This window comes from Procambarus clarkii, chromosome 24 (assembly GCF_040958095.1).
Source record: "Procambarus clarkii isolate CNS0578487 chromosome 24, FALCON_Pclarkii_2.0, whole genome shotgun sequence".
Lineage (NCBI taxonomy): Eukaryota > Metazoa > Arthropoda > Malacostraca > Decapoda > Cambaridae > Procambarus > Procambarus clarkii.
This window is the reverse complement of record NC_091173.1, coordinates 43,812,026-43,834,962: the sequence shown is the minus strand read 5'-3', so window position 1 is coordinate 43,834,962 and position 22,937 is coordinate 43,812,026. Positions and strand designations below refer to the sequence as shown.

Here is a 22,937-nt window from a genome sequence, read left to right as displayed (position 1 = left end):
CGCCACTCTGTATAATCCGCACTACGAACACTGCACTTGTTTCGGATCCCGATGCTTCAGTGATTCAGACTTGCATCTTAGCCGTCTCTCGTTGCAGGAATCTGGAAAGAAAGAAATAAACCCCACATGTGCCCCACAATGGCCTAGTCCCATTAATTAACTAACTCCTCTCACCTGGTCTCACCTGACCCTTCTTTCCTCCGTCTAGTAACCACCGTTCTCAACACAACTCGACGTCTACCAATTGCCGAACATTCCCTCACCAACTAAACCAGTAACACACTTCCTTCATCTCTCAAAGTGTTCCAAAACCTGTTTGCGCTGCCACCAAATATATCGTCTACCAATTCCCTAACATGCCCTCACCAACCAAACCAGGAACACTATGAGGGGACAGATGGAAGGTATTTAAAGGCCGTCGGGTTTTGTCATTTAATTACAAAGAACAGACTCTGACAAATAATAACATATTAACATACTCTATTAGGTAAATACACTTCCAATACCCATAAACCACTTGACCTCCCCGGTCACCACTTGCACTCGTAACTTCCGCCTAAGTCCCTAATACGGAATGATTACTACAACGCTCCACACCCGGTTAGTCTTACATTCAATACTCACATACTGCAGACTTAACTTGGTCACTAAGATCACATCAGGCTCTCACATAGCTGTCTGCTACACTTCGCTGCTGCCACAAACGGAGACCTCGGAGGACTTGCCAGTTCCACTCCCACAACAAGACTGTCTCCAGTCAGCCATCTACTTCAACCATTTCACCCCGCCTCTCAAGGAAGGTATAATCCGATTAACCTTATCCCTAGAGCGGTAACCTTGTTCCTAGAAGCCTGAGTCCTCTTTCCAGGAATTTTTAGTTTGGCTAATAGCTGCGGTGTTAATCCCTTTGACCTTTCTTAGATATGTGATCCATAGTCTGTCTACCTAACATGTACTTCCAATCATCATTCGTTAAGTGTTGTAGTAATGATCCTCTAGCTAATAATCCCTACTAACTTGTGGATTACAACACTACTACTATGCTACCAGTGTTGCCACAGTCTCTGTAATCAACCCTTTTGCTGCTTGTGTTCCCAGTCTCTGTAGTCAACCCTTATGCTGCTTGTGTTGACACAGTCACTGTAGTCAACCACTATGCTGCCTGTGTTGCGGCCAGTGTTGCCACAATCTCTGTAGTCAACCAGTATGCTGCCTGTGTTGCTGCCAGTCTCTGTAGTCAACCCTTATGCTGCTTGTGTTGACACAGTCACTGCAGTCAACCACTATGCTGCCTGTGTTGCGTCCAGTGTTGCCACAATCTCTGTAGTCAACCAGTATGCTGCCTGTGTTGCTGCCAGTGTTGCCACTGTCACTGTAGTCAACCACAATGCTGCCAATGTTGCCATAGTCTCTGTAGTCAACGACTATGCGGCCAGTGTTGCTGCCTGTATTTCCACAGTCTCTTTAGTTTACCACAATGCTGCCAGTATTCCCACAGACATTATAGTCTACCACAATGCTGCCAGTGTTGCGACAGTCACTGTAGTCTACCACTTTACTGCCAGTGTTGCCACAGTCACTGTAGTCTACCACAATGCTGACAGTGAAGCCACAGTCACTGTAGTCAAACATTATGCTACCAGTGTTGCCACAGTCACTGTAGTCAACCACTATGCTGCTAGTGTTGCAACAGTCTCTGTAGTCAACCATTATGCTGCTTCTGTTACCACAGTCTCTGTAGTCAACCACTATGCGGTCAGTGTTGCTGCCAGTGTTGCTGCAATTGTTGCCACAGTACTGTAGTCAACCCTCAATGCTGCCTGTTTTGCTGCCAGTGTTGCCACAGTCTCTGTAGTCAACCACTATGCTGCCTGTGTTGCTGCCAGTGTTGCCACTGTCACTGTAGTCAACCACTATGCTGCCAGTGTTGCCATAGTCTCTGTAGTCAAACATTATGCTGCCAGTGTTGCCACAGTCTCTGTAGTCAACCACTATGATGCCAGTGTAGCCACCGTCACTGTAGTCACCCACTATTCTGCCAGTGTAGCCACAGACACTGTAGTCAACCACTATTCTGCTAGTGTTGACACAGTCACTGTAGTCAACTACTACGCTGCCAGTGTTGCCACAGTCACTGTAGTCAACCACTATGCTACCATTGTTGCCACAGTCTCTGTAGTCAACCACTATGCTGCCAGTGTTGTTGCAAGTGTTGTCACAATCACTGTAGTCAACCACTATGCTTCTAGTGTTGACAGAGTCACTGTAATCAACCACTATGTTGCCAGTGTTGCAACAGTCACTGTAGTCAACCACTATGCTGCCAGTGTTGCCACAGTCTCTGTAGTCTGCCACAGTGCTGCCAGTGCTGCCACAGTCTCTGTAGTCAACCACTATGCTGCCAGTGTTGCCTCTGTCACTGTAGTCTACCACTATGCTACCAGTGTTGCCACAATCTCTGTAGTCAACCATTATGCTGCCAGTGTTTCAACAGTCACTGTAGTCTACCACAATCCTGCCAGAGTTCCCCTAGTCAATGTAGTCTACCACAATGCTGCGAGTGTTGCGACAGTCACTGTAGTCTACCACTATGCTGCCAGTGTTGCCACAGTCACTGTAGTCTACCACAATGCTGCCAGTGTTGCCTCAGTCACTGTAATCAACCATTATGCTGCCAGTGTTGCCACAGACACTGCAGTCTACCTCTATGCTGCAAGTGTTGCTACAGTCTCTGTAGTCAACCATTATACTGCCTGTGTTGCCACAATCACTGTAGTCAACCACTATGCTGCCAGTGTTGCTGCCAGTGTGGCCACAGTCACTGTAGTCAACTACTATGCTGGCAGTGTGGCCACAGTCACTGTAGTCAACTACTATGCTGCGAGTGTTGCCAAAGTCAATGTAGTCAACAACTATGCTGTCAGTGTTGCCACAGTCACTGTAGTCAACTACTATGCTGCGAGTGTTGCCACAGTCAATGTAGTTAACCATTATGCTGCCAGTGTTGCCACAGTCACTGTAGTCAACCATTATGCTGCCAGTGTTGCCAGAGTCACTGTAGTCATTCACTATGCTGCCAGTGTTGCTATCAGTGTGGCTACAGTCACTGTTGTCAACCACAATGCTGCCAGTGTTGCTGTCAGTGTGGCCACAGTCACTGTAGTCAACCACTGTGCTGTCAGTGTTGCTGCCAGTGTGACAACAGTCACTGTAGTCTACCACTAGGCTGCCAGTGTTGCCACAGTCACTGTAGTCAACCACTATGCTGCCAGTGTTCACACAGTCACTGTAGTCAACCACTATGCTGCCAGTGTTGACACAGTCACTGTAGTCAACTACTATGCTGCCAGTGTTGCTGTCAGTGTGGCCACAGTCACTGTAGTCAACCACAATGCGGCCAGTGTTGCTGCAGTGTGGTCACAGTTACTGTAGTCTATCACTATGCTGCCAGTGTTGCTACCAGTGTGGCCACAGTCACTCTAGTCAGCCACTATGCTGCCTGTGTTGCTGCCAGTGTTGCAACAATCACTGTAGTCAACCACTATGCTGCCTGTGTTGACACAGTCACTGTAGTCAACCACAATGCTGCATGTGTATCTGCCAGTGTTGCCACAATCACTGTAGTCACCTATTATGCTGCCAGTGTTGCCACAGTCACTGAAGTCAACCACTATGCTGCCAGTGTTGACACAGTCACTGTAGTTAACCACTATGTTGCCAGTGTTTCCACAGTCACTGTAGTCTACCACTATGCTGTCAGTGTTGCCATAGTCACTGTAGTCTACCACTATGCTGTCAGTGTTGCCACAGTCTCTGTAGTCAACCACTATGCTGCCAGTGTCCACAGTCACTGTAGTCAACCACTATGCTGCCGGTGTCCACAGTCACTGTAGTCAACAACTATGCTGCCCGTGTTGCCTTGGCGACCCATGGCAGTTCTCTTTCATGAACTGTTTTCGTTGATTCCATTCGAGCATTGACAAATATATTTTTTTCAACGTTATATATTAATGATTGTTCTACTCTGTACCTGACATAAAACATTAAACAATATCAAAGCAACATTATTATTTACAATAAATATTGGAGATAATGAGGTTTGTTAAAAGTTGTTACATGTTGAATCTAACAATAATTAAATGATAGCGGTGATAATAACGAAAGCATTTATAATTGTATTTTACCATACAAGTATTTATTAAAACTTTTATATAGAAGAAAATAGGACTCTAATTTAATTTATCTTGCAAGTTCTCTTAAATAACACTTAAGGGGCTCATAATATTGATTAAAGATCACAGTAAAAGTTATAGTATGGGAAATTATATTTTTTAATGACTTCCAAGTTAAATTAGCTTATAAACTAATTACCGGTCTGACAAAGTAGTCTAAATTACATGTCTAACACAGTAGCCCTGGTCATGTCTAACACAGTAGCCCTGGTCATGTCTAACACAGTAGCCCTGAGCATGGCTAACACAGTAGCCCTGGTCATATCTAACACAGTAGCCCTGGTCATGTCTAACACAGTAGCCCTGAGCATGTCTAACACAGTAGCCCTGGTCATATCTAACACAGTAGTCCTGAGCATGTCTAACACAGTAGCCCCGGTCATGTCTAACACAGTAGCCCTGGTCATGTCTAACACAGTAGCCCTGGTCATGTCTAACACAGTAGCCCTGAGCATGGCTAACACAGTAGCCCTGGTCATATCTAACACAGTAGCCCTGGTCATGTCTAACACAGTAGCCCTGAGCATGTCTAACACAGTAGCCCTGGTCATATCTAACACAGTAGTCCTGAGCATGTCTAACACAGTAGCCCCGGTCATGTCTAACACAGTAGCCCTGGTCATGTCTAACACAGTAGCCCTGAGCATGGCTAACACAGTAGTCCTGAGCATGTCTAACACAGTAGCCCTGAGCATGTCTAACACAGTAGCCCTGGTCATGTCTAACACAGTAGCCCTGAGCATGTCTAACACAGTAGCCCTGAACATGTCTAACACAGTAGTTCTGGTCATATCTAACACAGTAGCCCTGAGCATGTCTAACACAGTAGCCCTGGTCATGTCTAACACAGTAGCCCTGGTCATGTCTAACACAGTAGCCCTGAGCATGGCTAACACAGTAGTCCTGAGCATGTCTAACACAGTAGCCCTGAGCATGTCTAACACAGTAGCCCTGGTCATGTCTAACACAGTAGCCCTGAGCATGTCTAACACAGTAGCCCTGAGCATGTCTAACACAGTAGCCCTGAGCATGTCTAACACAGTAGCCCTGGTCATGTCTAACACAGTAGCCCTGAGCATGTCTAACACAGTAGCCCTGAGCATGTCTAACACAGTAGCCCTGAGCATGTTTAACACAGTAGCCCTGAGCATGTCTAACACAGTAGCCCTGAGCATGTCTAACACAGTAGCCCTGAGCATGTCTAACACAGTAGCCCTGGTCATGTCTAACACAGTAGCCCTGAGCATGTCTAACACAGTAGCCCTGAGCATGTCTAACACAGTAGCCCTGAGCATGTTTAACACAGTAGCCCTGAGCATGTCTAACACAGTAACTGTCTGCACTAAAAGATAAGCTGTTAAGATGTCGCCTGCAGTAGTCTCCTGTCCTGAAGCAGACCTCAGGATGTCGCCTGCAGTAGTCTCATGTCCTGAAGCAGACCTCAGGATGTCGCCTGCAGTACTCTTTAAGACACCACCTGCAGTGGTCTACTGCAGGATGTTGCCTGAATTGGTTGTCAGGATGTTGCCTGCAGTAATGTTTAAGTTGTCGGCTGCAGTAGTCCTCAGGATGTCGCCTGCAGTAGTCCTCAGGATGTCGCCTGCAGTAGTCCTCAGGATGTCGCCTGCAGTAGTCCTCAGGATGTCGCCTGCAGTAGTCCTCAGGATGTCGCCTGCAGTAGTCCTCAGGATGTCGCCTGCAGTAGTCCTCAGGATGTCGCCTGCAGTAGTCCTCAGGATGTCGCCTGCAACAGAATGGATTACGAGAACCTTCAAGTCCAGGGATCCCATCAAAAAGCTCATATTATTCAAATCATTAATGTTGTCCCGCCCTGAGTATTGGTCAATATTCAGTTTCATCTTCATAGCAGGAGAGAGTACTGAAATAGCGGGAGTACAGAGAACATATACGACACGCGTAGCCCTCAACCACCTAAACTATTGAGATCGTTTCTAATAAATATACCCTTTAAGAGGACACGAGAGAGGTGTCGAAGCTGCTTAGTCGTGCTCAATCGTCCTCCAGTAGCAGCTGCAAAGGAGCAAAACCTCAGCATATCAAAGAGGCGGTTAATTATACGCTGTCACGTGGACCGTCTCTCTAAGGACACACCGTTCGTCTGGGACGGCCTGGCTGCTCTAGTGCCAAGCGCAGTTATTGCCTGTTGGGCTTAAAAAATTAGAGACAGAGTCAGAACCATAAACAAATATTACAACCTCTCACTGCTTGGATGGTAAGGAATTTTATGTTGGGGTCGGTAATATGAGGACATGTTGTTGTAAGTGGCCAGCATGCAGTGAGAGGCCAGCAAGTAGAGAGTGGCCAGCATGCAGTGAGTGGCCAGCATGCAGTGATTGACCAGAATGTAGTGAGTGGCCAGCATGTAGTGAGTGGCCAGCACGCAGTGAGAGGCCAGCAAGCAGTGAGAGGCCAGCATGCAGTGAGTGGCCAGCATGTAGAGAGTGGCCAGCATGCAGTGAGAGGCCAGCATGCAGTGAGTGGCCAGCATGTAGAGAGTGGCCAGCACGCAGTGAGAGGCCAGCAAGCAGTGAGAGGCCAGCATGCAGTGAGTGGCCAGCATGTAGAGAGTGGCCAGCATGCAGTGAGAGGCCAGCATGCAGTGAGTGGCCAGCATGTAGAGAGTGGCCAGCACGCAGTGAGAGGCCAGCAAGCAGTGAGAGGCCAGCATGCAGTGAGAGGCCAGCATGTAGAGAGTGGCCAGCATGCAGTGAGTGGCCAGCATGCAGTGAGAAGCCAGCATGTAGAGAGTGGCCAGCATGCAGTGAGAGGCCAGCATGTAGAGAGTGGCCAGCATGCAGTGAGTGGCCAGCATGCAGTGAGAGGCCAGCATGTAGAGAGTGGCCAGCATGCAGTGAGTGGCCAGCATGCAGTGATTGGTCAGCATGTAGTGAGTGCCCAGCACGCAGTGAGAGGCCAGCATGCAGTGAGTGGCCAGCATGCAGTGAGAAGCCAGCATGTAGAGAGTGGCCAGCACGCAGTGAGAGGCCAGCATGTAGAGAGTGGCCAGCATGCAGTGAGAGGCCAGCATGCAGTGAGTGGCCAGCATGCAGTGATTGGCCAGCATGTAGTGAGTGCCCAGCACGCAGTGAGAGGCCAGCATGTAGAGAGTGGCCAGCATGCAGTGAGAGGCCAGCATGCAGTGAGTGGCCAGCATGCAGTGATTGGCCAGCATGTAGTGAGTGCCCAGCACGCAGTGAGAGGCCAGCATGTAGTGAGTGGCCAGCACGCAGTGAGTGGCAAGCATGCAGTGAGTGGCCAGCATGCAGTGAGTGGCCAGCATGCAGTGATTGGCCAGCATGCAGTGAGTGGCCAGCATGTAGAGAGTGGCCAGCATGCAGTGAGTGGCAAGCATGCAGTGAGTGGCCAGCATGCAGTGAGTGGCCAGCATGCAGTGAGTGGCCAGCATGCAGTGATTGGCCAGCATGTAGAGAGTGGCCAGCATGCAGTGAGTGGCCAGCATGTAGTGAGTGGCCAGCATGTAGTGAGTGGCCAGCATGTAGTGAGTGGCCAGCATGTAGTGAGTGGCCAGCATGCAGTGAGTGGCCAGCATGCAGTGAGTGGCCAGCATGCAGTGAGTGGCCAGCATGCAGTGAGTGGCCAGCATGCAGTGATTGGCCAGCATGTAGAGAGTGGCCAGCATGCAGTGAGTGGCCAGCATGCAGTGAGTGGCCAGCATGCAGTGAGTGGCCAGCATGCAGAGATTGGCCAGCATGTAGAGAGTGGCCAGCATGCAGTGAGTGGCCAGCATGTAGTGAGTGGCCAGCATGTAGTGAGTGGCCAGCATGTAGTGAGTGGCCAGCATGTAGTGAGTGGCCAGCATGCAGTGAGTGGCCAGCATGCAGTGAGTGGCCAGCATGCAGTGTGTGGCCAGCATGCAGTGAGTGGCCAGCATGTAGTGAGTGGCCAGCATGTAGTGAGTGGCCAGCATGTAGTGAATGGCCAGCATGTAGTGAATGGTCAGCAGGCATTGAGTGGCCAGCATGTAATGAGTGGCCAGCATGTAGTGAGTGGTCAGCAGGCATTGAGTGGCCAGCATGCAGTGAGTAGCCAGCATGAAGTGAGTGGCCAGCATGTAGTGAGTGGCCAGCATGTAGTGAGTGGCCAGCATGCAGTGAGTGGCCAGCATGCAGAGATTGGCCAGCATGCAGTGTGTGGCCAGCATGCAGTGAGTGGCCAGCATGTAGTGAGTGGCCAGCATGTAGTGAGTGGCCAGCATGTAGTGAATGGCCAGCATGTAGTGAATGGTCAGCAGGCATTGAGTGGCCAGCATGTAATGAGTGGCCAGCATGTAGTGAGTGGTCAGCAGGCATTGAGTGGCCAGCATGCAGTGAGTAGCCAGCATGAAGTGAGTGGCCAGCATGTAATGAGTGACCAGCATTTAATGAGTGGCCAGCATGCAGTGAGAGGCCAGCATGTAGTGAGTGGTCAGCATGCATTGAGTTGCCAGCATGCAGTGAGTGGCCAGCATGTAGTGAGTGGCCAACATGCAGTGAATGGCCAGCATACAGTGAGTGGCCAGCATGCAGTGAGTGGCCATAATGCAGTGAGTGGCCATCATGCAGTGAGTGGCCAGCATGCAGTGAGTAGCCTGCATGAAGTGAGTGGCCAGCATGTAGTTAGTGGCCAGCATGAAGTGAGTGGCCAGCATGCAGTGAGTGGCCAGCTTGTAGTGAGTGGCCAACATGCAGTGATTGACCAGCATACAGTGAGTGGCCAGCATGCAGTGAGTGGCCAACATGCAGTGAGTGGCCAGCATACAGTGAGTGGCCAGCATGCAGTGAGTGGCCAGCATGCAGTGAGTGGCCAGCATGCAGTGAGTGGCCAGCATGCAGTGAGTGGCCAACATGCAGTGAGTGGCCAGCATGCAGTGTGTGGCCAACATGCAGTGAGTGGCCAGCATGCAGTGTGTGGCCAGCATGCAGTGAGTGGTCAGCAGGCATTGAGTGGCCACCATACAGTGAGTGGCCAGCATGCAGTGAGTGGCCAGCATGCAGTGCGTGGCCAGCATGTAGTGAGTAGCCAGCATGTAGTGAGTGGCCAGCATGTAGTGAGTGGTCAACATGCAGTGACTGGCCAGCATACAGTGAGTGGCCATTATACAGTGAGTGGCCAGCATGCAGTAAGTGGTCAGCAGGCATTGAGTGGCCAGCATATAATGATTGGCCAGCATGCAGTGAGTGGTCAACATGCAGTGAGTGTCCGGCATGCAGTGCGTGGCCACACTGTAGTGAGTGGTCAACATGCAGTGACTGGCCAGCATACAGTGAGTGGCCATTATACAGTGAGTGGCCAGCATGCAGTAAGTGGTCAGCAGGCATTGAGTGGCCAGCATATAATGATTGGCCAGCATGCAGTGAGTGGTCAACATGCAGTGAGTGTCCGGCATGCAGTGCGTGGCCACACTGTAGTGAGTGGTCAACATGCAGTGACTGGCCAGCATACAGTGAGTGTCCATTATACAATGAGTGGCCAGCATGCAGTAAGTGGTCAGCAGGCATTGAGTGGCCAGCATATAATGATTGGCCAGCATGCAGTGCGTGGTCAACATGCAGTGAGTGTCCGGCATGCAGTGAGTTGGCTGTATGTAGTGTGAGGCCAGCATGCAGTGAGTGGCCAGCATGTAGTGAATGGCCAGCAAGAATTGAGTGGCCAGCATGTAGTGAGTGGTCAACAGGCATTGTGTGGCCAGCATATAATGAGTGGCCAGCATGCAGTGAGTGGTCAGCATACAGTGAGTGGTCAACATGCAGTGAGTGGAGAGCATACAGTGAGTGGCCAGCATGTAATGAATGGCCAGCAAGAAGTGAGTGGCCAGCATGCAGTGAGTGGCGAACATGCAGTGAGTGGCCTGCATGTAGTGAGTGGCCAGCATGTAGTGAGTGGCCAGCATGTAGTGAGTGGCGAACATGCAGTGAGTGGCCAGCATGTAGTGAGTGACCAGCATGCAGTGAGTGGCCAGCATGTAGTAAGTCGCCAGCATGTAGTGAGTGGCCAGCATGTAGTGAGTGGCGAACATGCAGTGAGTGGCCAGCATGTAGTGAGTGGCCAGCATGTAGTGAGTGGCGAACATGCAGTGAGTGGCCAGCATGTAGTGAGTGACCAGCATGTAGTGAGTGGCGAACATGCAGTGAGTGGCCAGCATGTAGTGAGTGGCCAGCATGTAGTGAGTGGCCAGCATGTAGTGAGTGGCGAACATGCAGTGAGTGGCCAGCATGTAGTGAGTGGCCAGCATGCAGTGAGTGGCCAGCATGTAGTAAGTCGCCAGCATGTAGTGAGTGCCCAGCATGCAGTGAGTGGCCAGCATGCAGTGAGTGGCCGGCATGCAGTGAGTGGCCGGCATGCAGTGAGTGGCAGCATGCAGTGAGTGGCCATCATGCAGTGAGTGGCCAACATACAGTGAGTGACCAGCATGCAGTGAGTGGCCAGCATGTAGTAAGTCGCCAGCATGTAGTGAGTGCCCAGCATGCAGTGAGTGGCCAGCATGCCGGAAGTGGTCAGCCGGCATTGAGTGGCCAGCAGGCTTTGAGTGGTCAGCATTTTGTGAGTGGCCCGCATGCATTGAGTGGCAGCATGCAGTGAGTGGCCATCATGCAGTGAGTGGCCAGCATGCAGTGAGTGGCCAACATGCAGTGAGTGGCCAGCATGAAGTGTGTGGCCAGCATGTCGTGTGTGGCCACAATGTAGTGAGTGGCCAGCATTTAGTGAGTGGCCTGCATGCAGTGAGTGGCCAGCATGAAATGAGTGGCCAGCATCCAGTGAGTGGGCAGTATTCAGAGAGTGGCAAGCGTGTAGTGAGTGGCCAGCATGTAGATAGAGGCCAACATGCAGTAAGTGGTTAGCAGGCATTGAGTGCCCAGCATGATGTGAGTGGCCAGCATGTAGTGAGTGGTCAACATGCAGTGACTGGCCAGCATACAGTGAGTGGCCTGCATGCAGTGAGTGGCCATCATGTTGTGAGTGGCCAGCATGTAGTGAGTGGTCAGTAGGCATTGAGTGTCAGCATCTAGTGAGTGGTCAACAGGCATTGAGTTGCAGCATGCAGTTAGTGGCAAACAGGCATTGAGTGGCCAGCATGATGTGAGTGGCCAGCATGCAGTGAGTGGCCAGCATGCAGTGAGTGGCCAGCATGAAGTGAGTGGCCAGCATGTAGTGAGTGGTCAACATGCAGTGACTGGCCAGCATACAGTGAGTGCGCCATCATACAGTGAGTGGCCAGTATGCAGTAAGTGGTCAGCAGGCATTGAGTGGCCAGCATATAATGATTGGCCAGCATGTAGTGAGCGGTCAACATGTGGTGTGTGGCCAGCAAGCAGTGAGTGGCCAGCATGTAGTGAATGGCAGCATGCAGTGAGTGGTCAGCATGCAGTGAGTGCCCAGCTTGTAGTGAGTGGTCAACATGCATTGAGTGGTCAGCATGTAATGAGTGGCCACCATGCAGTGAGTGGAAAGCATGCTGTGAGAGGCCAGCATGTAATGAATGACCAGCATGCAGTGAATAGCCAGCATGCAGTGAATAGCCAGCATGCAGTGAATAGCCAGCATGCAGTGAGTGGCCAGTATGTAGTGAGTCGCCAGCATGTAGTGAGTCGCCAGCATGTAGTGAGTGGCCAGCATGTAGTGAGTGGCCAGCATGCAGTGAGTCGCCAGCATGTAGTGAGTGGCCAGCATGTAGTGAGTGGTCAGCATGTAGTGAGTGGTAAGCAGGCATTGAGTGGCCAGCATGCAGTGAGTGGCCAGCATGCAGTGAGTGGCCAGCATGCAGTGAGTGGCCAGCATGCAGTGAATAGCCAGCATGCAGTGAATGCCCAGCATGCAGTGAGTGGCCAGCATGCAGTGAGTGGCCAGCATGCAGTGAGTGGCCAGCATGCAGTGAATAGCCAGCATGCAGTGAATAGCCAGCATGCAGTGAATAGCCAGCATGCAGTGAATAGCCAGCACGCAGTGAATAGCCAGCATGCAGTGAATAGCCAGCATGCAGTGAATAACCAGCATGTAGTGAGTGGCCAGCATGTAGTGAGTGGCCAGCATGTAGTGAGTGGCCAGCATGTAGTGAGTGGCCAGCATGTAGTGAGTGGCCAGCATGTAGAGAGTGGCCAGCATGTAGTGAATAGCCAGCATGTAGTGAATAGCCAGCATGTAGTGAGTGGCCAGCATGTAGTGAGTGGCCAGCATGTAGTGAGTCGCCAGCATGTAGTGAGTGGCCAGCATGTAGTGCGTGGTCAGCATGTAGTGAGTGGCCAGCATGCAGTGAGTTGCCAGCAGGCTTTGAGTGGCCAGCATGTAATGAGTGGCCAGCATGCAGTGAGTGACCAGCATGCAGTGAGTGGTAAGCAGGCATTGAGTGGCCAGCATACAGTGAGTGGCCAGCATGTAGTGAGTGGTCAGCATGCAGTGAATAGCCAGCTTGCAGTGAGTGTCAAGCTTGTAGTGAGTGGTCAACATGCAGTGAGTGGCCAGCATACAGTGAGTGGCCGGCATAAAGTGAGTGGTCAGCATGCAATGAGTGGTCAGCATTTAATGAGTGGCCAACATGCAGTGAGTGGTCAGCATGCAGTGAGTGGCCAGCATGAAGTGAGTGGTCAGCATGCAGTAATTGGTCAGCAGGCATTGAGTGGCCAGCATGTAGTGAGTGGCCAGCATGCAGTGAGTGGCCAGCATGTAGTGAGTGGCCAGCATGCAGTGAGTGGCCAGCATGTAGTGAGTTGCCAGCATGTAGTGAGTGGCCAGCATGTAGTGAGTGGCCAGCATGTAGTGAGTGGCCAGCAGGCATTGAGTGGCAGCATGCAGTGAGTGACAAGTATGTAGTGAGTGGCCAGCATGAAGTTAGGGGTGAGCAGGCATTGAGTGGCTAACATGCAGTGAGTGATCAGCATGCAGTGAGTGGCCAGCATGCAGTGACTGACCAGCTTGTAGTGAGTGGTACACATGCAGTGAGCGGCCAGCATGTAGTGTGTGGTGTTATGATCTCAGCCTGCAGGAGAAACGAGTCTCCCTCCTTGAGAGTTATTCAGCAAGCCTGACCTGATTAGAAAGTCTAGCATATATTGAGGTGATAACCCATATGAAAAATAGTATGGTGGATTCAATGAGCAGTTTAAGATTATGGGCGATGAGGAAGAAAACAAATAAATGACTGGCTAGGAGATGTGGACATTTTGCTGGAGGCGTGAGGCTCGCTTCTGGAAGGGCTTTGACCTCACTTGAGTGCCAGACATCGCAGGGGAAAAGCCGCGCTCCGTTGAGCTCCCGTCAGAAGGGAACCCCTAGTGATATATCTCGAAGAGAAGAGAAGTGTGCAGACGTACCAGCTGTGGAATCGAGCTGGGGACGTGTGGTCTCAAGTCGTGGGCGATAATTAGTGAATATTAAGCCGCCCGAGGCATTATTGTGGGCCGTGGAGCGCCCTGACCAAGCCTCGTCAGAGGAAGAAGCGCCCTCGACCAGACGATCTGTGGTAAGCACGATATACGCCAGTTCATAGTGATTGCTTGTAGTTGGTCGTGTGCCCAGCGACAGTAGCGACGTTTATTTATAAGATAGACATGTTTTAATAAGGCAGAAGGCCTGAAATAAGAGAGTGGAGATGGAGGAACACGGAGCGACGTCCATCCCCTCTGAGCGCTGGCGGGCGACTGAGGGAGCCTGGCTCCAGACGGAGGAAGACCCTCCCAGCGAGTGAGGACCGCCGCCAGGCGAGGTGGAGTATGGACCCGCCCAAAACGGGGGAGTCCACTCTCACTGTATGTAGAGGACAGATAGAGGTTGGAGACAAACATATTGTGTGATTATTTTTGTTTGTGTTAAAGGGGAAACAATTTTATTGGAGTGTCGATGGGTTGCAGGTTTGTCTTTGGGGAAGAAGTTGCTGAGAACTTCGAAGCCAGCAGATGAAGTAGCTGATGAGACTCCAAGGTAGTGGAGCAGAGGACCTCGAGCTGTGAGGAGAAGCAGCAGTGAAGAGGAGTGTCACGTGCTTCTGTAGAGGTGGTGAAGCACCATAGTTGCTCGAGGAAACTTCATGGTGTAGCAGCCAAGAGAGCTGTGGAGGAACCTAGCAGAAGGGTGAAGCACCGTAGTTGCTCAAGGAAACTTCATGATAGCAGCCTGGAGGAGCTGCAGAGGATCCTGGTAGTGAAGCCCGGAAGAACCTAAAGATATTAGGGTAGTGAACTTCCAGAGGTGGAAGGGGAAGTGCTGGTGGATTACTTGTAGGGAGTTGATAGTGTTTGGTTGTCATTAGCGTGCAAGACGCAGTGAGAGGTGAGTGACTGTTTGCATTCTTATGTCAGGGAGTGTTTTAAACTGAAGTTTAGAGTTACAGTCGTAGGCTGGATTACCTACAGATGTATGCGTTCCAGGACTGACAGTGATCGATTGATCATTGTTGTGTATCAATGAACATTTATACTGATATATGTTATTGCATTCAAATGCTGATTTTCTACATATATATTATCTTGCTGATGGTGCAACAGTGTATGTAGACTTGATCAACTTGAGGAGGTTGATAGTATCAGGTGGTGAACCAGGAGATAGGATACCACTTGATAAGCTGATAATAGAGTTCTGATGGTGTTGGAGTGCAATCTGATTGTGATATTATAGAGTATAGGATTCATTATTATTATATGTGTGTATGTATCGTGTATGTGCTTTGTCCAGTAAATGTATCCCAATTTGCTGGTGTTTGCCCTTGTCCTAGTGAGGCTTCCCAGGAGGTAGTAAAGAAGGAGAGAGAGAGAGAAAGAACCAAGAACCACTGCTGTGGACAGGATAAAAGGTAATACTAATAAGTCAAAAGGGGATTGAGGAGATCATATCACCTAAGGAGAGAGTGGGGAGTCACAGCGGCTCGAGTGGGTGTGTGCACGTGAACACGAGGCTAAGTGTTGGAGCCGCATCCCCTAAACGTGTGACGCTGAGCCCCTCTCCAAGAGCCAGAAGTGCCAAGGGTGATCTCCTAGTATAAGCACTCTACCGAGTTGTGGGTTGGGTTGTCCATAGAGAAGGATCAACGACGACAACACCAACCAACCCACAGTCTATAATAAATTGGGGGCCTGTGTCCGGGAGAGTGAACTGACACACCCACACCCTGTCCAAGAGTGGATTTGTACACCCTTGCTGAAATAGATAAACTGTGTGACCGCAGGTGTATATTCTCTCTCTTGGGAAGACTCACAGGACAAAGATGGATAAGGTGCAAGCATTTGTGGAGTCAGGCAAGCCTGAGGACTTGGAAGGTTGCACGAGGGATCAATTGAAACAAATAGCAGAAAAATGTGGCATCAGGTTGAAAGCATCTAAAGTAGCTGGGATGAAGGATGAGATCCTTAGACAGTTGAGAGCCAGAAGTGAAGCGGCAGAGCAAGGAGCCCAAAAAGGAGCTGAAAGTGGAAAGGAGGATGATGGGCAGGATGAAGTGAGATCCCAGGGATCAAGTAGGAGTAGCAAGAGTAGCCGCAGTAGCAGGAGCAGCCGGAATAGGAGCTTGGAGAGATTCCAGTTAGTGCTCCAGATGCAGCAACAGCGTGAGGACAAGGAGAGACAGTTCCAGCTGGAAAAGATGAAATTAGAACTCCAGATAAAGGAGAAAACCAGACTGGAAATAGAAAAAGAGAAAACCGGACTGGAGGTAGAAAAAGAGAAAACCAGACTGGAAGTAGAAAAAGAGAAAACCAGACTGGAAGTAGAAAAAGAGAAAACCAGAGTAAGAGAACTGGAGTTGGAACAGGAGAAAGAAAAAGAGAAAGCAAGACTAGAGGTCGAAAAAGAAAAAGCCCAGGTCGAAAAAGAAAAAGAGAGAACAAAACAAATGCAGATAGAAGCGAATAGAACCTTGGCTGAGCACAGGATTGAACATGGGTTGCCAGAGAGCACCACCCAGGTATCACACCCACCAGAGGTTAGGGTTAGGGAGAAGGACATTCCCTTGTTTGTGCCCGAAGAGGCAGAGAGCTTCTTCGAGCATTTTGAGAAAGTAGCCAGCAACAAGGAGTGGCCACAGGAGGAATGGGCCCAGCTGGTCCACTTAAGATTGACCGGTGCAGCCAGGGAGGCATACACCCAATTGTCACTGGAAGAGTGCCAGGATTACGCCACAGTAAAGAGCAGCATATTGCGCTCGTTTCAGTTAACCCCAGAAGCTTATAGGAAGCGCTTCAGAGAAATGATCAAAGTTGGAGCATGTACGTTTGCTGAGACAGCAAGGGATCTGGAAAGACGATTCCAGAAGTGGATTGAGGCTGCTGGAGTTGGATCTTACGCTGACCTGAAGCAACTGATGGTCATGGAGAAGTTCTTGGAGATGATGCATCCCGAAACAAAGTTTAAGATCCAAGAAGCAGGGATAATGGAGGTGAGAGATGCCGCAGATAGGGCAGATATGATTACTGAAGCATACAAGAGCTTGAGGGAGAACAGAGTGAGAAGCGAGGCGAGATGCAGCAATAGCAGATCCAGTGGAGTCTGGGGAGGAAGAAATTATGAGAGACCCAGAAGAGTCTGGGGTGAGAAAAATTTTGATAAATGGGCAGATAAAACTAAGTACCCTAAAACTCAGAAGAGTAGGTCGCGCACTTCGTCTGAAAGTGAAGATGGAGGAGCAAAACGAGAAACTGATCGTTATCCAGGAAATCAAGAGTCCAGTAAAGCTCCACAGAGTACGAGTAGTACGTCTGGCCCGAGGAACTCCAATACGAGTGGGCAGAGTCAGAGCTACTCTGGTACATATAGAAGAGACTTTTCCCAGATGAGATGTTACAATTGTAACGGATTGGGTCACGTGATGCGAGATTGTAGACAGGGCAAGAGAGTTGTGACCCTGGCCATGTGTGACCCCCGAAGTAAATATACTAATGTGTTCCGAGACAAACCACAGAAGATGAACTTAGTGAACGAGAGGTATAGGCCGTTCATGAGCAAAGGTTGGATCAGAATAGGAAGCCAACCTGAAGTAGAAGTTGGTATTTTAAGGGATACCGGAGCTAATCAGAGCTTGATTGCAAGAAGCCTGATTGGGAATAATCGACGGTTAGCTGGCAGGAGTAAGATGAAAGTATATGGGTTATTGTCTGAGAGTGACATGCCCGTATGTACTGTCCAGCTAAGGTCGGAATATGTGTCGGCAGAGGTGATGTTGGGAGTGTGCCCCGACATACCTGTTCCAGGAGTCCAAGTGATCCTGGGAAATGACTTGTGCGGGACAAAGGTGTTGACAAGAGTCATAGCGGAGACTGTGCCAGAGGAGTGCCCAGAAGGCCACGGCACAGGTGGGACACCCGAGAGTGTGAACCTGACTGACATCCGAGGAGATGCGTCAGGAGACCGCCAAGCCATTGAGTACCCTGTCTCGGTAGTGATGAAGGCAGAGGTGGCCGACGAGGAAGACACTGGAGAAGGTGAGACAGTGTCAATTCAACCAGTAGAAGATATCGATGTAGATATAGCATGGCTGTTTGATGAAGGTCCAGCCCAGGAGAATGAAGTCTCAGTGAGGTCAAAAGTGAAGATGGCCCAGACGAGGAAGACTCATGTGAAGAGAGCGGACCTGAGTAGAGCCCAGACTGCTGAAATTAAGAGTCGGAAGGCGAATGCAACTGTGCTGAGTAGGAATGAGGAAGGATGTGGACATACTGAGGACGGGAGTAGAGCGTCACGTTGTCCACGAGCACAGAAGCATGTGGATAGTGGAGTTAAGTTGTTTGAGATGTCGAGAGTTGACGTGTTTCACAGACAACGTGGAGGAGAGATAGTGAAGAAGAGTAATAGCCGGGAAAATGAAAGGAGAAGAGACAGCATGTGTGGAGAGATGCTTACGAGCACTCTAGGAGAGGTAGAGCGACATGTACGGTCGAGTGCTGTTGAGTGTAGTACAGTGCTCGAAGAAACTTTTAGAGAACGAAGAAGAGTTGAAGGAGAAGAAAGGGAATTGTATAAAGGTGAGAGATGTGGGAAGAGGATGACGATGCAAGCATGGATGAATAGTAGAAAGCCGAGGACTCGATGGAAGTCAAACAGGATGAGGTCTCGGATATATGAGGAGACGAAAGGGAGGATCGTCGGTGAAGACGAGGGAGTGAAGTATGATGACAGGAGACGAAAGTATAACGGCAGTAGATGGAAGTGTGAAGACGACAGAGGAGGTACAGACAGCAGATGTCTGACTCTGGACGTGAAGAGAAGAAGACGAGGAAACGGAGGGTGGAGACAATAAGTAGAGTGGCCCGATGGAGTGCAGGCGTCCAGGGAGGACAGCCTAGCCATGAGGTACCAGAGAAGTCAGATCGTTTATGAGAAGATCGTGTTTCTGGAGAGTTGTCAGCCAGATGTTGCAAGGAGCAACGAACTAATTGTAGACTCTTAAGGGAGTACGTAAGCAGATCAACCGTTCGAACCAATCGGTTGAAGAACGAGACAGTGTGGTGGCGGATGTATTATCCCGAGCTTTGCCACTGGAATAACTCTCAAAAATAAGGGGAGGGGAGTGTTATGATCTCAGCCTGCAGGAGAAACGAGTCTCCCTCCTTGAGAGTTATTCAGCAAGCCTGACCTGATTAGAAAGTCTAGCATATATTGAGGTGATAACCCATATGAAAAATAGTATGGTGGATTCAATGAGCAGTTTAAGATTATGGGCGATGAGGAAGAAAACAAATAAATGACTGGCTAGGAGATGTGGACATTTTGCTGGAGGCGTGAGGCTCGCTTCTGGAAGGGCTTTGACCTCACTTGAGTGCCAGACATCGCAGGGGAAAAGCCGCGCTCCGTTGAGCTCCCGTCAGAAGGGAACCCCTAGTGATATATCTCGAAGAGAAGAGAAGTGTGCAGAGGTACCAGCTGGGGACGTGTGGTCTCAAGTCGTGGGTGATAATTAGTGAATATTAAGCCGCCCGGAGGCATTATTGTGGGCCGTGGAGCGCCCTGACCAAGCCTCGTCAGAGGAAGAAGCGCCCTCGTCCAGACGATCTGTGGTAAGCACGATATACGCCAGTTCATAGTGATTGCTTGTAGTTGGTCGTGTGCCCAGCGACAGTAGCGACGTTTATTTATAAGTTAGACATGTTTTAATAAGGCAGAAGGCCTGAAATAAGAGAGTGGAGAGGGAGGAACACGGAGCGACGTCCATCCCCTCTGAGCGCTGGCGGGCGACTGAGGGAGCCTGGCTCCTGACGGAGGAAGACCCTCCCAGCGAGTGAGGACCGCCGCCAGGCGAGGTGGAGTATGGACCCGCCCAAAACGGGGGAGTCCACTCTCACTGTATGTAGAGGACAGATAGAGGTTGGAGACAAACATATTGTGTGATTATTTTTGTTTGTGTTAAAGGGGAAACAATTTTATTGGAGTGTCGATGGGTTGCAGGTTTGTCTTTGGGGAAGAAGTTGCTGAGAACTTCGAAGCCAGCAGATGAAGTAGCTGATGAGACTCCAAGGTAGTGGAGCAGAGGACCTCGAGCTGTGAGGAGAAGCAGCAGTGAAGAGGAGTGTCACGTGCTTCTGTAGAGGTGGTGAAGCACCATAGTTGCTCGAGGAAACTTCATGGTGTAGCAGCCAAGAGAGCTGTGGAGGAACCTAGCAGAAGGGTGAAGCACCGTAGTTGCTCAAGGAAACTTCATGATAGCAGCCTGGAGGAGCTGCAGAGGATCCTGGTAGTGAAGCCCGGAAGAACCTAAAGATATTAGGGTAGTGAACTTCCAGAGGTGGAAGGGGAAGTGCTGGTGGATTACTTGTAGGGAGTTGATAGTGTTTGGTTGTCATTAGCGTGCAAGACGCAGTGAGAGGTGAGTGACTGTTTGCATTCTTATGTCAGGGAGTGTTTTAAACTGAAGTTTAGAGTTACAGTCGTAGGCTGGATTACCTACAGATGCATGCGTTCCAGGACTGACAGTGATCGATTGATCATTGTTGTGTATCAATGAACATTTATACTGATATATGTTATTGCATTCAAATGCTGATTTTCTATATATATATTATCTTGCTGATGGTGCAACAGTGTATGTAGACTTGATCAACTTGAGGAGGTTGATAGTATCAGGTGGTGAACCAGGAGATAGGATACCACTTGATAAGCTGATAATAGAGTTCTGATGGTGTTGGAGTGCAACCTGATTGTGATATTATAGAGTATAGGATTCATTATTATTATATGTGTGTATGTATCGTGTATGTGCTTTGTCCAGTAAATGTATCCCAATTTGCTGGTGTTTGCCCTTGTCCTAGTGAGGCTTCCCAGGAGGTAGTAAAGAAGGAGAGAGAGAAAGAACCAAGAACCACTGCTGTGGACAGGGTAAAAGGTAATACTAATAAGTCAAAAGGGGATTGAGGAGATCATATCACCTAAGGAGAGAGTGGGGAGTCACAGCGGCTCGAGTGGGTGTGTGCACGTGACAACGAGGCTAAGTGTTGGAGCCTCATCCCCTAAACGTGTGACGCTGAGCCCCTCTCCAAGAGCCAGAAGTGCCAAGGGTGATCTCCTAGTATAAGCACTCTACCGAGTTGTGGGTTGGGTTGTCCATAGAGAAGGATCAACGACGACAACACCAACCAACCCACAGTCTATAATAGTGGCCAGCATGTAGTGAGTGACCAGCATGTAGTGAGTGGCCAGCATGTAGTGTGTGGCCAGCATGTAGTGAGTGACCAGCATGTAGTGAGTGGCCAGCATGTAGTGAGTGGTCAGCAAGCATTGAGTGGCAAGCATGCAGTGAGTGACCAGAACGCTTTGAGTGGCCAGCGTGAAGTGAGTGGCCAGCATGCAGTGAGTGGTCAGCAGGCATTGAGTGGCCAGCATGCAGTGAGTGACCAACATGCAGTGTGTGGCCAGCATGCAGTGAGTGGTCAGCAGGCATTGAGTGACCAGCATATAATGAGTGGTCAGCAGGCATTGAGTGGCCAGCATGCAGTGAGTGGTCAGCAGGCATTGAGTGACCAGCATATAATGAGTGGCCAGCATGCAGTGAGTGGCCAGCAGTAGTAGGGATGACGACTCATCGTCCCTTTTTTTCTTGGAAAAAGGGACGATATGTCTTACCGGTTTCACCGAACTTTTGGGAAGAGGACGCTGAGTAGTCAGGGGTTCCAGGATAATTTGGGCAGTCACTGATTTGGAATTAAGGAATTCTGATGAGAAAATAAATTTCTGAGATTTTAGAGGTTTGTTAAGAGTTCTCATGGGGGAAATTAAGTAGGAAAACCTTTACAAAAATTCAGAAAAAATGGCTATTATGCTCCTACGGATTTCTTATGGGGAAAATTTTAATTTTTTCCAGTTCTTACTGAGAATAAGCTCTACAGACAAAGTTTGTCTCTTTTCAAACCAACAAATTTTTTCAAAGACCATTTTCTGAGAATATGATCATAGAAGTTTTGTTAAGGAAAACAGACATCTTAACAGTAAGTTTTTTGTTGTTATAACCATTTATGGCTTTTTCACCTGTAATAGACCGAAATTGGACAGAGTCCAGTTGTAGTCAGAATTTCGTCAGAGTCCAGTTTAAGCACAAATTTCATCAGAGTTCAGTTATAGACAGAAATTATTCAGAGTCCAGTTTGTGCCCTAAAATATTCAGAGTCCAGTTTGTGCCAGAAAATATTCAGTCCTGTAATCTATGAAAGTTAGTAAGAGTCCATTTTGTAAGCAAAATTCGTCAGAGTCCATTTTCAAACCAATTTTCCTCAGAGTCCATTTTTTACTGAAAATTCGTCAGAGTCCAGTTTATTCCCGAAAATATTCAGGGTCCAGTTTATACCCAAAAATAATCAGAGTCCAGATCATGATCGAAATTTGTTAGAGACCACATTTTCGCTACTAATAGCCCAATTTTAGCCTAATTTTAAACAGTCATATATCAGACTTAGTAAATAAGATCCGAACAATTACCGAGTTCCAGTTTCTGTCCACAGCCTTTGTTCCCTCTCGTATCTTCGGTAACACCTAATCAATTTCCCTGAAATTTTAACCCTCTGTATTACAGACACAAAAAATAAGATCAAGTCAGTTACCGAACTCCAACTCTTCTCCTCCACCATAGTTCATTTGTACAAGTTCTTCAGTAGCAGATCAATTTCCCTAAAATTTTTAACCCCCTGTATTTCAGACACAGTAAATAAGATCAAGTCAGTTACTGAGCTACAGCTCATGTCCCCCATCTTAGTTCATTTGTACAAGTTCTTTGGTAACAGACTAATTTTTCCTGAAATTTGTAACTGCGGTAATTTCAAACATAGTAAAATAGTTCCGAACAATTACCAAACTCTAGCTCACGTCCGCTGCCTTAGCTCATTTGTACATGTTCTTTATTATCAGATCAATTCCCCTGAAATTTAAGATCACTATATTTCTACGTAGTAAAATAAATCAAGACATTAATCGAGTTTTAGCTCATGTCTTCCGCCTTAGCTCTCTCTCGTATCTTCGTTAATAACCCATTAATTTTCATAAAATTTAAACCTGCTATAATTCTATGTAGTAAAATAAATCAAGACATTAACCCTGTTTCAGCTCATGTCCTCCACCTTAGTTTATCAAATTATTTCAGATCAAGCCCCTCTCCAGTCTATCAAAGTAAACATCATTACCTTTAATACCCTTTTGTACTCAGCTATATAATATTCACACGGCCATATAACACCTTACCTTCAATACCTTTTGTTTACCCAAGTAAGCAATAATCACACGGTCAAA

At 48.9% G+C, this 22,937-nt stretch overlaps 1 protein-coding gene across 1 annotated transcript; it reads left to right on the top strand.

The window, feature by feature from the left end:
• The first annotated feature begins 1,206 nt into the window (after window positions 1-1,206).
• On the top strand, window positions 1,207-22,284 carry LOC138368081 (uncharacterized). The gene is made up of 3 exons (XM_069330379.1): window positions 1,207-1,799; window positions 1,965-3,177; window positions 22,228-22,284. Exons 1-3 carry the CDS (start codon window positions 1,207-1,209, stop codon window positions 22,282-22,284), a joined length of 1,863 nt encoding a protein of 620 aa, XP_069186480.1.
• Window positions 22,285-22,937: the final 653 nt, after the last annotated feature.